At 29.9% G+C, this 17169-nt stretch overlaps 2 protein-coding genes and 1 non-coding gene across 3 annotated transcripts; 1 reads left to right on the top strand and 2 right to left on the bottom strand.

Moving 5' to 3' along the window:
• Window positions 1–1808: 1808 nt before the first annotated feature.
• Kpol_487trna1 lies at window positions 1809–1914 on the bottom strand. The gene is made up of 2 exons: window positions 1878–1914; window positions 1809–1845 (listed from the first exon to the last, which is right to left on the bottom strand). It is a non-coding gene; the product is annotated as a tRNA-Trp (tRNA).
• A 2386-nt stretch (window positions 1915–4300) lies between these two features.
• Window positions 4301–4612, top strand: URM1 (ubiquitin-related modifier URM1; the record flags this gene model as incomplete). Its single annotated transcript, XM_001643377.1, has 1 exon — window positions 4301–4612. One exon carries the CDS (start codon window positions 4301–4303, stop codon window positions 4610–4612), a length of 312 nt encoding a protein of 103 aa, XP_001643427.1.
• A 607-nt stretch (window positions 4613–5219) lies between these two features.
• Window positions 5220–6104, bottom strand: GCN4 (amino acid starvation-responsive transcription factor GCN4; the record flags this gene model as incomplete). The annotated part of the gene is made up of 1 exon (XM_001643376.1): window positions 5220–6104. One exon carries the CDS (start codon window positions 6102–6104, stop codon window positions 5220–5222), a length of 885 nt encoding a protein of 294 aa, XP_001643426.1.
• Between the last annotated feature and the right edge of the window lie 11065 nt (window positions 6105–17169).

The raw sequence follows: 17169 nt of genomic DNA, 5'->3' as shown, positions 1-17169 counted from the left end.
TAGTTGTGTTAATAGACTATTAAGGATTGCACGTAATATATCTACATCCATCCTAAAAAGATTAGATACATTACCCTATTTCGACTGACTGCTCTAAGCGCATAATCCATTCCATCACTAACCCTCTGGTTTGACATCTCAAACTCCAAAATTTGGTAATGGAATTAAAAGTTTATACCTCATTGTCTTCCAATATGAATGGACATTCTGGTATGCCACACAATTATACGAAATTAATATATTAATTTTCATCTCATTCCCATAATTTTTTATCAATTATGGATAAAAACAATACAAAAGGTATATATTTGAAGTTTAAAATTATTAACATATTCGTCTGAATTGTTGGTTTCAATGAATATTTCTATTATAGTTTGGTTTAACTATTTGATTTAATATTTAGTTTAAGCACTTTTTAGATGTAAACCGGTTATGAGAATAATTTAATCTTTAGAAAAACTTAAAAAGTTACAAAAGAAGAAATAAAAAGAAATTCAAGAACCAAAAATAAAACAATACGATTAGGTTTATCATTATCATGGTAATATCATTCTTAACTTTCAATCTTATTATTATCAAATCAGATGTCCTAACAACATTAGAATATCTAAGTAAAAAGTACGGCAGAAGAATATCACAACAAGTTCAGTAAAAATTGCGTGCTATTAAAAGAAATAATACCATTGCAACATATCTAGCCAATATCAATTGGACAGTGTGTTCAAACCCAAAATAATGATTCATGTTTCAGATTACTTATTCGCAATTGAAAATTAACTATGATAGTGAACGGGCTATTTATTATTCAGTATTTTTCACCTTAGTGTAAGCAGCCACAGCTGAAGACACGTAAGCGACACAGGTGACGTCAGGAGTGTAATTACTTAATTAGTGAGTATTAGTTTTACGACAGAAGAGATATATAAGAATAAAGATTAAAAGATTTTAAAGCAGATGGAAAAAAAGTTATTTAAAATAACATTGTAAGTATTTACAAATCAATCAATTCATTCTAAAGTTAAGTAGTCTTGTAGTCAATTAATTTAAAAATCTGAGGGCAATGTCATTTTACGCAGAAGATATTGAAGAAGAAGACACTAATGGTAGTACTTCTTCTCGTTACTGCAGAACATTAAACTATTATCCAATACTAGAGGGTGTCATGAACTCCCCACAAAACTATTAATTGATTGGGACCAAGAGAATTCGGTACCATACCATTGTTAAAAGGGTATTGGTGGAATAAAGAAATCGTTACGAAGAAAGAAATTGGAAACTTCTGTTATCTAATTAAGTTGAACCCTAATGTTGAAATTTAAAATTATTTGGATAGGTAGAGAAAAAAGAAGTTCTAGAAACTGAACCCATTTTAATTTTTTATTTATTTGAGTCATCAGTTGTTGTATATTCCCCCCATTAAGAAACATTGCTGGTTGATGTTTAGAAACGAATACAACAATCATTCGTCAAAATTGTTAAAATGACATCTATTTAGATATATAAAAACGTATTTTTATAATTCTAATAACCTGAAATAATATAGTTGAGTAAAGCCCTTGAATTCTAACAAGTTTTTAATATTTAACTTCAAGTTGATATTTTGTTAATAAACAAATGAAAACTACCAATAAAATGAGAAACATTTTATAACAAATCAAAATATTCCTAATAATCATTTGGCTCTGTTGAATAATCGAAGTAGAGTTCTTTTTAAATCTAATAGAAAATAAATAAAGTATCACTGGTAGTTACGGGCAATACACTTTTTGTATGGGGCATGTAACATACAAAAAAAATAAAAAAATAAATGAAACGGACAGGAATTGAACCTGCAACCCTTCGATTGCAATTTTTATTCCGAGGAATCCCAGGATTTAACTGGAGTCGAAAGCTCTACCATTGAGCCACCGCTTCATCTAATTGTTGAAAAAAAAGAAATTAGAAAACATGTAATTGTATAACTTAAGTGATTAAATGAATATTGTACCATTCTGTTTATGGTTTCCCAGGACAATATATTGAACTTTCTGTGACTTTAACACGGGCACACTAGGATGAAGTTTATATTACTATTGCTGTTTTTCATACAAGGTGAATGTATCGATTTCTCTAATATAAATGGAACAAATCTTCAGTTTCAATATATAAACCTATTTATGTTATACAGACTACTCTGCTACAGGAGAATGGGCGAGTTACCACTTATTGACCTCGGTAATAGATCACTATGCCTATTTGACGTATATATACTCTATTAATGTTGTAACCTAAAATGTATGGTTTACACTAATGGGTTTCAAGGTTATGGCATTAAAGGTTATGGCAGTAAAGGTTATGACAAATTGCAATTGATCGATCGCAAATGGCATACTCGACCTTCTAAGTAATTGCCAAATCATATCATAAGAAGTGAAGTGCAAAGGCATCATAATTTATTATCATAAATTCATAATATTAAGATTATGAGATTGGATCTAAACATATAAAAAGGCATGACATTTTGGCACATCTAAAATATTGTTTATTCCAAATATTAATATATATTTATTTAGTTACATTTATAAGACACTACGGAGAAATAAATATAAATATTATATTAAAAACATCTTGTATCAATCACCAAAATGAATCAATCAGATATTACTTTTACATCTGAACAATTAAAGCTTAAAGCTTTTACCATTCTGACAGAACTTGCAGTAGCTTACTATGACATTATATATTTTCCCAGTAGGCTGCCAATTTAAAAATATAACTGGATTCAAATTACAAATTAGACCGAGCTTACAACTCCTGCATTTAATTCAATATTTAAATCGGGAATGATAATACCGATTTTCTCATCTCCAGCTCTGGTTGGTACTGAAATTAGTACTTTACCTAGTTCTAACTTTTGAAGTCATTAATAGTAAAAGAAGAAATAGAAAAACTGAAGGTAAGGCTGATGAAAAACTAACTAGTTGATGAACACCTCTGAGATGGTGATAAAGAATTTGCAAAGACAATGTGATCAAAATATCGACTAAAATATCATTATAACCTTGAACTCAATGATACTAAGACAAAGAAGCAATCACAAAAAAACTGGTGCAAAAATATTAAAGGCATTCATAGCTAGAAAACATGACTTAGAATGAATAAAAAATCAGCCATATACATTCACAGCGAACGGGCCTATGGTTTTATTCAGTTAACCTGTAATGAGTGTGAGCTCTCGATTAATACAGGAAGAAAAAGTACAAGACAAAAACGCCATTAATTATAGCATTAAAATGTTTCGATCTCTAGATCATAACAACTGTCAACTTAGATAGATCGTATCCCAAATTAAAAAGAGCATCCACTATGGAAGCATCTCTTTAAGAAACGTTCCCTATCCTGAGAGTTTGAATATATACAAGAAAACAGATAGGCTAAAGTTTTGCGATAACTAGTAACATTTTGTGTTAGCGTTACTTTCTTGAGGTTTCAGCAATTTTATCAATATGAAACAACATTCAGCCTTGTTCTTTGAAGAACGATCTTCACATTATTTCCTGGTAATTTTTTCTGTTAAAGCAACTCTTCCAAACGAGATGTCAGTTCTGTTTATTTGCTTCAATTAACTAAATCATTTATTTAACTTTTCGACTAATATACGACACAAAGGGAAATTATCATAGCATGGATATATTACCCAAAAACAATGACATTTACCATTTGATATTTCGTAATAGCTCCTGCGCTCCAATTTGAAATTCTGATTTAGTTCGAATCAGTTCTAGTAATAGCAGAAATAGATATGTATTACTACTAGTACATTTCCTGTATCAGTGTTAACATAAAAACTCTTGATTAATAAGGATCTAATTGCTCTTTACTATTTTCAAGGTCAGATCAGCCTTCAGCGGAGCAGATTTCCTATGTATGTTATAAGATACCCTAATTGGAAACTAAAGAACTGCCTTTCAATAATAAAGTTGTACGTTAAATTGTCATTCACTATCGGTTAATTATATAGGTCCATTGGCATATTTGAAGTAACTAAGGTACCTTTAATGGAGGTTTTTAATTTTGAAAGTTACAGATTATTTTTTCTGCTTCAAATATCAATCGTTATGTTCTGGTAGGTTTCGGAAAAATCATGATGAAAAATTATGTAGTTTACTGATTTCAAAAAATTGAGATGAGCAATATCATAAAATATATCACATCATTAAATTAAGAATCAGCATTTCTGTCTTTATGAAGTAGTAATACCTAAATACTAAAGAGTTGTTGTAGATTTAGATTATCAGGAGATTTATAAATTTTTTTCAAAATGGTTAATGTCAAGGTAGAGTTTCTGGGAGGTTTAGATGCCATTTTCAAGAAACAAAGAGTTCATAAGTTAACTTTAAAAAAAAATAATAGCGATGATGAACCAGTAACGGTTGGCGATTTAATTGATTATATTGTTGAGAATATGATCGAGGACAAGAATGATGTAGAGGTTTTCTTACAAAATGGCACTGTAAGAGCTGGTATTTTAACTTTAATCAACGATACCGATTGGGAATTAGAAGGTGAAAAGGAATATGAATTAGAAGATGGTGATATTATATCATTTACATCAACCTTACATGGTGGTTAATAGTAGAAATGAAGAATAGTATGTATATCTATATATTGATATGTATGATAGATGAATGATAATATATTATATGCCTGAATAATTAAATATATCGATCATATAAGTAGGGTAAATTGGAATAGATTTAACCAAAAGAACGGCACTTTGTCAGTGCATCGTAGATACCCCCTCCAAAAAAAAAAAAGACAAATTTCAAAAATAAGTGGTCTTGTTAAAATAATTAAATAAACTTATATAACTATAGAGCATAAAAGTAAATGATAAAGATGTTAACAGTCGATCTACACTGAAGAAAAAAAAATACTCAAAAAAAAAGAAACACAATTTCTAACAAAAAAAAAAAATCTTGTAAAAAAAAACAAGGCAAATTAGCTAAATTGTTGAAATAATCACGAGTAAGATAAAATAAAATAAACTTTAAATCAACATAGCAAATACAATAAAATTCTTCTTGTTTTAAAACACTATTTTTTTAGAGTCTTTCCTTTCTTTTCAATTTCTTCTTGCAATAGATTAACGAATATCAACAACTAAATAAAAAAAAAAATAACACATAATATTGGATGAATCGAAATTTAGCCAATTAAAACCTAAAACAAGGGAGAAATTAGGCTTGGTTCAACAAACCCTTTAATCTTTCGACTTCTTGTTCAAGTTCGGAATTTCTTAATAATAATTCCTCGACTCTGTCTTCCAATTGATTCATTCTTTGAACCTTTCTGGCACGAGAACGTCTGGCTGCTTCTGTGTTTCTAGCACGCTTAACAGAGACTGGATCATCAGATTCAGGAATAACCGGCGTTAGAGGAGCTGCACGTTGCTTACGATTGTAAGAAATGACACCTAATCTATCCAATTTATCTGATTTCTTTTGAACACTGCCGGCGCTAGATTTCTTAGAATTCAACTTGGCGTCTTCAATGACAGGGGTTGGTAAGAAAGAAGTATTTGGAATAACCAACGATGGACCTTGTTCGGAATCGTCAGTTTGAGTAGATTCAACATTGTTATTGTTGTTTATGGCTTGTTCTTCTACCAATTCGATAGCATCAATTGCAGAGTTAACGTCATCCGTAGTAACAGGGATATCGTTATCGAACAAAGAAGTCCATTCAGAAGACTTGTTGGAATCAGTAGATTCGAACTCAAAAATTGGAGTGGAGTCGGCACTAGAAGAGAAAAAAGCGTCAACCACAGCAGAATCAAGTTCATTATAGTTCGAACTGATACCAGTGGTGAATTCGCTTGTAGTTGAGACTAATTCTAATTCTGACAGTACAGGAGATTCATTTTTAATAAAACTATTGAAAACCAAGTCATCTTCAGTGATTGTGTGGTTATTTTCCTTTTTAGATAGTTGATCAGGATTCATGTTAATCTTTAAATCCATTGAAAGAATGGAATCAGCACCACTACTTGCTGCAGTAGCATTAGTTGATGATGATGATATAGCTTTTGGGAACAAATTTGGTTGACTTTGATATGTGGACATTTTAATAGATTTTCTTGTAATAACTTTTGTAATAATTTCTTTGACTTGTTGTAGTGATAATAATAATAATAATTGTAAACTTAATTTAATAATTGGTAATAACTTATGATTTGGGTTGATTTAACTTGATAACTTTTTTTTTTCGTTGTTCTTGTAATTGTTGTGATAATAAAAACCGTTACGGTGACATGATTAATGTTAATAAAATGATCGAATAGATACACTTATCTTTTTGTTTAAAAGGGTGAAGGAATGTGATAAAAAACTAATTTAGAGACCAAAAGTTGGAAACTTATTTTAAAATTTAGGAATTTAACACATTTTTAAAAATATATATATAATAAAACAAAACTAATACAGATACTCTCTTTCGCTTGAAGGGAATTTGATTTGAAATGATTCTAATAAAAAATATAAAATTATATTATTTCTTTATTGATTCATCTTTAAATTTAACAAAATATTAAAAAAATTTAAAAAATAAATTTAGTAGGACATTTTTATTTTTATTCTGGACGATTTTTTTCTTTAATCTCGAGATACAAATACAAATAACCTAATAATATTCTGTTTGATTGCGAAGAAGTGAGTAGTGATGATGGGTTCTGTTATAATAAAATTATTGGGCTTTATAGATTTAAAATGAAAATAAAAATATAAGGCAATAATAATATTAAATCGCTAGGAAGACTTGGGATATGTCTGATAATAAGGGGATGGAGGGGGTGAAGTGGTAGAAAATGTGTGTTTATTTTCTTGGAATGAGTATAAATTCAAATACCAACTAATGTAAGTTTACAAGAGTGTTCTGTTGAGTGTATATATAAATATATAAAAGTAAAGTAAGGGTGCAAAAACAAGAATAAGAATAAGAACTAGAACTAGAAATAAATAAAAGGCAAAAAAGAGTTTGAGAGTAAAAAAAAAAGCATGAGAGAAGTGGAAAGAAACGAACATGGACATGAACATGAAGACAAATCTTTAATTACCTTTTACAATTAAATGGAAAGTTTAAAAAATGTTGAGTTTTATATATTTTTCAAAGTTGTGAAATGCCAAATTTTTCAATGTGAAAAAAACATCAAAATTAAAATCAAAATCAAAATAAATCACACACACATGCAGAGACAAATACGCACAAAAGATGAAAAAAGTGAAAAAAAAAAGATTAGGAGAGCCTTTTCTTTTCTTTTTCTCACTTTTGTGGTCAGGCATTTTCTGTGACATGGTGCCAGAGATCCCGAGGAAATATCCGGAAACTATCGATTTTTCCATTACCTTAAACGGTAATGGAAATGCCGGAATAGGAATTCTTGATCCCGATATGTGTGATCTGTGAGTGATATTTAGCATGAGATAAGGCATAGCTATAGCCATAGACATAGAGACATTCAGTCCATATATGTGAGAGTGAAAGAGAGAGAGAGAGAGAGAGATAACATAGCATACAAACACCACATGCCATTTTGGGTTATCAGCTGACCCAAAATAACTAAGGTAAAAAAGACATTATGAGCACACACACGCACACAGTTAACATAATCGTAATTGTAATCGGGAGAATTAGGGAACTCCAGTTCCAATAGAAACTTGCACACCAATAATACAAATACCTTTATACGACAACAAAAAGACCCACTGGAATTTTGGAATTTTGGAAATTTTTGTTATCTCCTTAATTTTGTGTTGTGTTGTGTTGTCTCGTCTCGTCCGCCTTCCTTCTGTTTGGTTGCACAGGAGAGAAGCTATAACAGAATATACTTATAACTAGCGAGACAGAAAATAAAGAGATGTCACCCTTAGCTTAGCTTAGCTTAGCTTCATAGAGCTTTTTTTTTTAGATGGACAGAAATAGAGATAAGATTCGACTGGATTGTATTGGGATACAAAGAAAGAGAAACAGAAACAGAACCAGAACCAAACACATCAATGTGACTAGACATTGCATTAATTAGATATTGCTGGAAGAGAGAAACTTAGGTAGGAAGAGCGAAAAATATGTGGTGATGATGTTTTGATTTCATAAAATCTCTTCAATTCAATTGGATTAAGATTAAGATCAAGATTAGGACTGGTGGTGGTGGTCGCCGTCGTCTGACAAAACAACAACAGCAAAAGAGATGAAAAGACAATAAAGTTATGTAGAGTTAAAAGATAGAGAGAGAGAGAGGCGGACACACACACACACACACAAAAGAAACGATGATTTCCTTTCTCATGCACATGATCACATGACATGCATGTGGTGTTCAGGTGCATGTGCTTTTGAAAAAAATGGCAATGGCAATGGCAACTTTTTTCTTACGCTATAAGTTTAACTGTGTTTGTCATTCACAATAATAATAACCTCAAGTTCTGTCTCTCTGTTGGTGCCGTCTCTTTATAGTTCCTGTACAAGTTTGTTGGTTTGGTTGCAAAGTCCACAGTGATATAGAAGTATCCTTAAAAGACACACAACATGGAATAAGTTGAAACTTCTGTTGCACCTGATCGTCACCATAAACAGCACATGCACAACTGTGGAAAATATGCCAAAAACTTCTGGGAACAAATAGGAATAAAACCCAAACTAAGATAAGATAGGACAAAACGTAATAAGTCATGTCCCATAATAATGCTTGTCCCCTCCAATTGAGTATTCTATTTTATCACTTTATACATACGTACGGCTGTTAAACTTGGCTATTGGAAAAATGAAAGAAAAAATAAAATGTTACCGTGCAAAATTTGAAAACTCGATCTCGTATCGAATTACTATTTTCTTGTTTTTTTTGTATTTCACACGTGACAAATGAATTTGATATTCTTTAGATGTTTTCAGTTTGTTTTCCGTCTTACTCTTTTTGGAGGGGGTGGGACTCGGGTCGGTAAATCAAATCGAATTCTTTATATACTCCACTCCATTCACTTCGGCTCGGCTCGGCTCGGCTCAAAATGCTTAGATTCGTGTCACACCTGAAAAATTAACCTTTACAATATTTGTCCACATTTAATTTTTCTACCATATTTGTTTTTGTACCACCTAAATGAAATAACAAAGATATAGTTGTGATTTTCAAACAACAAATTCACATATCAAAAAATCACTTTGCTCCCCTCTCCATCCATAAAATAAACATTATTAAACAATCATCACTCCTAGTTTCCCAAAAATAATTATGTAAAGGAGATTAAATCCATTCATTTGTTCGTTTAATAAACTTTGACTTATAAACAATTAAGTTTGTTTGTCTGTTTGTTTGTCTGTTTGTTTTTTTCATCATAAATTCCGTTTCGGTTTTTAAAATTATTATTAAATGTGCCATACTTCATATTTCATACAAGCTTATTGCCATGGTTATGTTCGTTTGTTTGTTTTTTTGTCAATTGCCATGTGCGGAAATATTTGGTATTTCTGTTTTTTGCTTCCAATAAAAAGAAATTAAATATTAATAATAATGTATTAATTAATCCTTGCATCCAATTTCTTTTCTCGTCTACTTGATTTATTAATTGGCATGTGTCCCAGCTTGCCATATTTAAATATCCTGTATACTAGCATGACATTCTGTTGAAGACAAAAAAAAATAAAACTTTTTCACTATAACAGAGATTAACACCAAGAACAAAGGCGAAAAAAGAGTCAAAATACATTCAGTTAGTCACACTTCGGGTATAAGCATTATATATTCCGTCAACCATTGGTTGCTACTTTAAAAAAGTTTAATCATTCATTGCATTTATTTTTGTTTAATTTCATCCCATTCACTCATCTGTTTCCCATTAGCGCTCATTACAGTCATATCCCCTCAATTCTCCCCCTTTTTCTCAGTCAGCATCAACTAAATATAATTATGGTATCGTACCATAATGTCAATTAGTGAATGCTATTTAATCAATCCAATTTGGGTAGAAATCTAAAAATAAAAATGAACATGAAAAAAGAAAAAGATTCGAAAAGATGACATCATTATTAATAATTGATTTTGTTCCATCAAAAAACTAACATATTATATCTTCATCAGTTATTCTTTCTTATTCTTTTGAAGCTAGTTTTAACTTTGATATTGCTAATTGCCGGTTCATCATCATCATTTCAATAATCTTTTACTTTTGTGTTTGCTTTAGCAAGTTGACTCTACATCTATATTATCAGTTCTTGAGCTTTTTATCACACAACCTGTTCTTGTAGTAATATTTCAAAAAAAAATTCTACTGTTGAAAACAGTCGGTGGGGATAATCAGTTAAAAGGTAGAAAATATTCCTAACTTGTGTTGTTTTTTGTTGGATGCTATCCGAATTGGTGGAGCTATAACACCTCTAATAACCTTATCTATATATTGCATTTCTTATTCTGATTCTGCCTATCTTTATTATTCCTATTGTTAGCATAACTATTTGTCTTTACAAACGTTGACAAATCCAAATAATCCCGCCTTCTGTACGTCGTTTTCAAATTGCAATTTCAATTTCGAGCCAGATCCTTGGGTCTGTACCCTAACTCCAATTTTAAACCTATTTTTTTTTCTTTTATTTTCTTATTCCTCTATCTTGCAACTATTACTACTTACAAATTTAAATTTATAATTCCTGTCTCCAGTAAGTTCCTTAGTTCCTTTCAACAATTCGTGTGTAGGAACTGTATATTGTCTTACTTTCATTTAGTTCAGTTTAGTTAGTTATAATAATAACATTCAAGTAGGATATATTTTTCAGAAGACAGAAAAGAAACCGCAAGTACTCCAGTAGGTGCAGGAAAATCTCCGCAGAAAATTGTATATTTCGTTTTCCTATTTAGGACATTAATATCCCTCATGCATCCAAAACAGGTTATAAAAAGAAACGTTTGATTGGATATTTATTTCTTGGTTACAATACATTTCCAAAAGTATTAGCCAAAATGGAAAGGTTAACCTTTCCATTTTAGCTAGTCGACAAATAATAATGCCAGTATCACCATTACTTATACCAATATTATTATAGTAGGTGTTAACTAAGGATGTGTTCAAGCTTCCTAGAAAGGCTCGAAATAACCTTCCCAATTGAGGAATTTTTTCTCGTACGATTAAAACTAAATAATCTTGCAATAACTAGTTCATTAAACTCATATAAAAATATAACTATTTTGAAAAACATATCATTTCTGCTAACATTCAGGGGAAAATCTTTTAAGAGATATTCATAAACATTAGGTTTCCTGTTCAGTAATCCTCTGGAAATTTGAAAAACTGAAAAATGATTAGCTAGTATGTACGCCTCAAAATATTAGACAGAAAACGATTGTACTTAATTTCTCTTCATCTCAGTTTAGAAATTGAAAATACAACAATTTTTGAATAGCACGCAAAGAAACAGAATCTCTAAGAATCTTGAATACCCACTTTTCTGCTAATACTTACCCATAGGAAAGCAAGAGTCTTTTTTCTTTGGTCAATCAAACCTACTAGCCTGGTTGACATCTGACATATTTGTTTTGCTGTTGCTCTTCCTCCTGCTATTTAATTATCGGGCTTGGTTTGCAATTTCACTATTTTGTGCGAAAGAGTATACTAACAGCTTTATAGTGGTTTTTCTTCTTTTATTGCTCTTATAGCCATTTCAATAATGTTGTCGTTATTGAGTAACATATGTAATGGATTTCCGAATTAGGGAAGTTCGTGACTATCAAGAAACAAGAAATAGAAAGTGTAGGGAAAAATATACACCAAAATGGGAACATGTTAGTCTGTAATGTCAAGCAAGGCTTAATGAATTAGTTATCTCGAGGTCTCATAGACAGAGAATGTTTTCCACATTTCTTATTAGACATGTAATTCAGTTAGTGTGATTTTAATTCAATAGTTATATATTGTAAAATATCTCTCAGTCTTTGTTTCTGGATTATTATATTAATCTTATACACCAGTATGAGCAAGGCCTCGAAATTTCATGGAACGTATTTATAGAAAAACACATATAAATCCTTGCGCCTATACACGTCTATACACGTCTATAATTATACAATACAATTACAAAGAGATAAAAGATCTGGGTACATGACGTAAAGAAAGAGAATACAGTTCAAACAATAAGAAGAGTACCTCTGAGGGACAAAATCCAAGAAAATTTGTTTGACTAACAAAACACATCAATTGCTCCTCGATCAATCATTGTCATAAGTATTAATTGCCAACTTCAGTAAGTTTAACTAAGTGATATTGTAACCGGACATATTTACGCTGGATTGTTTGCCAATTATGAATTACAATATTTTCTTTGCACATAATTGCTATTTATTTATTTATTAATTTGTTTATCCATTTCATGTTACCTCTTGATATCCTAAGTCAAATAATAGTACACTAAGTTTTTGAAATATTCTCTAACACCAACAAGGGAAACTTAACACTGTTCAAACCTCCCTCCATCTGCCCCCTTAGAATTTTTGAATAGTACCATTAGCTTGCTCGAATTGAATCTTTAAAGTTATACTGATAAGTACACAATATCTTCTACGTTAGACACTTATTTCAATATTGGTAAGGTAAACAACTTGATGAAACCAACGCTCCACCAAGAGGGATCAACATATTATTAGAACAATACAAAGAGAAACAAATATCGTTTCTTTTTATTTCTCGAAATGATAAAATTAAATATATAGAATAGAATAGAGTAGAAAGGAAGAGAATTGAAAGGAAAACGACTCTGTGGGTATTCATCAACAATTAAATGGATCTCAATTATCATTAATTCAGTTTGTTTTTTTTGTACCAATATAAAGAAATCAAGATAATTGTACTTAGTTTCCACCAATTTAAGTATTCTAGAGGAAGAATTTTGCTTTCATGCAATGAATGGATGCATGAACTAAGAACAAACTAATAAACATTGTGTCTATCCTGCTTTTTATTCATTTAAGTTCGTTGCAGGAAGTGCACATTAAAGACTGTTGTAGAACCACATGACATTTTTACTTTTTTTATTATTTCGTTTTCACCAAAAGGAACGAAGATACTCTGATTAACCTCGTAGACCTCTTTTTTTTCATTCAATGAAATTTAATTTAAGCATATTTAAATCTTCAAAGCATCACTAATGAACTATTGCACTATTGATGTGGCACCCTAGGGACAAGCATTAGAGCATAAAAATTCTGAAAAAAGTTTGTTTTGCCTAAACTTGAAACTGTTCTTTCTTTTGCTTGCTTTTTTAGACTTATCTGTCTTTTTTTTTTTTTTTGCATGTCTTAATCTCCCTGCATAATTTAATAATTTTATAGTTCGTCGCTCTTGTATATGTCTATATTATTTTTTGTTGAATTGTATCTGGTATTGCGGTACATCCTCTTCTCTCCTATTCTCGGTACTTAATCTTAAAAACCTTCTTCGAAGATTTTAAAGTAATTCTAATTTATCTTTTAATAATAATTTGTTTAAAGGAAATCAAATAGCTATTTTTAAGTTGAGTTTCATCGTAGCAAGGAAATTTTTGTAACCTATAGATAGGCTGTTAAAATTCTGTAAATGTTAATATTAATGCTAATGCTAATATAAATGTAAATAAACAAGAAATTAAATAAAATAAAATAAAATAAAATAAAATAAAATAAAAACATCAATAGTTTAGCTTCCTGTATACTGATAATTTACTAAAATGGCAATATCGTTCTACATCAATATTCTTTGAATTAATGCATTTTGGTTACTTAATACAAAATAATACAATAACAACGGTCGTCATTGTAATAAAAATTACTTTATAATATTTCAGCTGAATGCATGAATAAAAAGGAAACAAGAAATTAATTTATTAATTTGAATACTAAATTGGAATTTAGACAAGGACTGTAAAAGAACACCATTTCCATTTTAGTTAATTATTCTTAGTTGGTAAAAGAGCTATTGTACAATAGAGAATATACTTGCTGTTGTAAAAAATGTTTACTTGATTTTAATTAGTTAACTGTAAGCTCTATTGTGTTTCTTTTGTTACTACAGAACTAAAATTGTACGTGTGTATGTTTTTGTTTTGTTTTTTATTTTACATTGTTATAGTCTAAGTATTGTCAAGAGAGAGCTAATTGAATAGGAAAAAACACCGTGTTAGTAATAGATAATACTGGAAGTTCTTTTGGTTCAATGGACCAAAACAATTCGTGTTATTAACTAAAGTCTCGTATATAACTTTAAACACTGATAATTGTTTTTATCTGTGGCAAAAATTTAGTATCTTGTCAAGTGTTTAAATTGTATACTTTATTGATTAAAAGAAACTGTGTGCAAGAGAAAGGTAGAGAGAAAGGGAGACGTCAAGAAAGAAAGAATGAAATACTAGATGGCATTCGACCCTTTTTTTGTAAACTGTGACACGAAAAAGTCATACAAAAACCAACGCAATTAATTAAATTTCAGTAATATAATTTAATAGTTTCATGATTCCTCGTATGACAATGTCATATTGAATACAAGATATGAAAAAAAAATGCATTTATTACTAAGTTCTTTAATACTTTGATTTTCACTTTCACTACATCTCTCAACTTTACATATTCACTCATATATATTTTATGTTCCTGTCTTTTTATATATATAGGTTTGAAAATAATAACATACTAAAAACCATATCATGATATATGTAATGTGCCCATTCTCACATTTAAGGTGTGCATAAATATATAAGAATGAATAATGGCGGGCCAGCTATTTAAAATCTTGGAAAACCTATCATTGAATTGTACTCCTGCTACTGTCATTTGTTCATCTCTCATAGTTTGAAAATGTCGTTCTTATGATATTTTATGGGTGACATTTGCGGTGTTTCTTATTTTTAATTACACTACACTTTTTTTATATATATTTGATGTAAGAGTATGTAGCGTAATGGTAAATAGCCTAAAAGAAATCATACATGTAACCAAATTATTTCACTCCACCATGGTGTATCCGATTCTGGTTATACTAACAGTCTAGGGTACAACGGATTCAGACAAAGAAAGAATTAAGGCAATCAACCAATATAGTGAATGCATGCACCAAAGAAATTTAGAAAATATTCTCTATCTGAAATAAAAAAGAAACTTCTTCTTTGGGCTGTTACTTTATGTCAAAAATGGAAAATGAACTAAATAAATGTAATAAAACTTTTACAAAACTAGAACTAAAACAAAATATAACATACTTACACATGTTCCGACATACATTTACAAGTATACACAAATCAACTAAAGTTAAACACCTAAGAAGGAAGAGAGACAAATGTAGTAGTAGCAGTGATAGCTGTTGTAGTTGTAGTTGTAGTTGTAGTTGTAGTCTATAGAAATGCACTGAAAACCATAACAAAAATATTGAGACAAGATTGAAATGACCGTTCGGTTAATTTTTTTGTATTTTTAGTTTTGTTTTAAGAATTCTGCATGCATACATAATACGTACTAGAGACTAAACTATTTTGGATTATGTATGTGTCTTGGAAATTCGTTCCTTCCTTTAGTTAGGTTCTCGATAGATTATTAATTTAAGTTGGCTTCTTCTCAAAGTTGTGTCAACCTTCTCTGATTCAGTACGTTTTCTGTTTTAAATTGCAAAACTCCACTCTACCACATAGAAAAAAAGAAATTGATAAACACAACTTTCTTACTAGGTCTAGTCTGCTGTAATTTCATGACTAGGTTTTTGCTTAATTTTGTTTGGTAGTTGTGTTTTTCATTTAGTTTCCTGCACCACTTTCTTTATATCAAGCTGTTTTGTCAAGTGAAAATAACAAGAAATGTGTACATTGAAAATTTTTCATTCAGGTTGCTAGATACATTTCAGTTATTGTTTTGGATTTTTGAGTTTCGTCATCTAAAGAAGAAGGAGATGAAGAGGAAGAATATAGTTTCCAAAAAAGATAGATATACCGCATTAACTAACATAACTACACGTAATATTTAGTTTGAAACTTTACTGCTTTTATCATTAGTGTTCTTGTTGTTGTAGTAGTGGCAGTAATGCCAGCAGTACAGTACAATACAGTAAATTATTTGCTTTTGTCTATAATAGTTCTAAGTACTTTAACTGTTTTATCCACCTTAGATTGCTTCCCTAGGTTAATAATGTACCATCCCTACAAAAATTTGGCATGTATCTTTAACAAAATATGTACATTGAAATTGATTGATTGATTGATTTCTGCTATACAATAAGTAATATCTAGCCTAAGCTATTGTTTTAAAATAGTTCGTTGTACTGTATACTATGGTTATACTACATTTTCTTTTTGGTTTTGCTTCTTGTTCTTGTTGTGGTTTTGGTTTTTAATTTTGATTTTGGTTACCAGTATTTTTTCATACAACGAATCTCTGTGCTTTGTTGTGTCTTTACTCTATTTTCACAAAGATTCTTTGATAATTTTGGATGAATAGTAATTCTTATTTAGCTCGATTTCTCTACTACCCTATCCGTTTAAAGAGAATTAATTGTTCTTGTGCATGAAAAATTTAAATTAAAGGGCTTACGTAGGTTTCAGGTCACCGCAGTTTATTTTTGATACTTATGTTTGTTTTAGTTAATTACCACTGTATGGTTTTGGGTTTAAATATTTCCTTCTGTGTTAGAAACTCAGTAAGTTTATCTGTCAATGTACGAATTTTAGTTATTTTGGTTTGGTCAGCTAAAATAAATTAGATGCAATGTAATATTGTCCCGCTACATTTTCTTATTATTAATTAAGATAAATTAAAATAAAATTAAAATTAAGATAAAATTAAAAACTGTCAGTTTAAAGATATTCATTTTAACTTATATCAAGTATAATCTTGCAGAAATGTATCATTTATTATCTAATTAATTTATAATGAGAATTTTTGAAATTTAATAAATCTTATTTTACTCGTATATATTCATAGTCAAATTTCCCAATCAATTGTCCTTCATTTACTTAATTATCTTTATCTCGATTTATTCTATCCTGTTTGATTTCCTTTAATTTCACCTAATTTTACTATAATTGTGGTTTGCCTGATTGTACATACTGTTGTTATTCGCTTCCCTTCAAGAATACTTTCTTTTCAATGTGTGAGAGACTACACTCTATTTAATTAATGTTTTGTGTAGTGATCCCCAT

This window comes from Vanderwaltozyma polyspora, genomic scaffold (genome assembly GCF_000150035.1).
Source record: "Vanderwaltozyma polyspora DSM 70294 KpolScaffold487 genomic scaffold, whole genome shotgun sequence".
In the NCBI taxonomy this organism is placed as follows: Eukaryota; Fungi; Ascomycota; class Saccharomycetes; order Saccharomycetales; family Saccharomycetaceae; genus Vanderwaltozyma; species Vanderwaltozyma polyspora.
The sequence above is the reverse complement of the archived record's forward strand: the minus strand, read 5'-3'. Positions and strand labels throughout refer to the sequence as shown.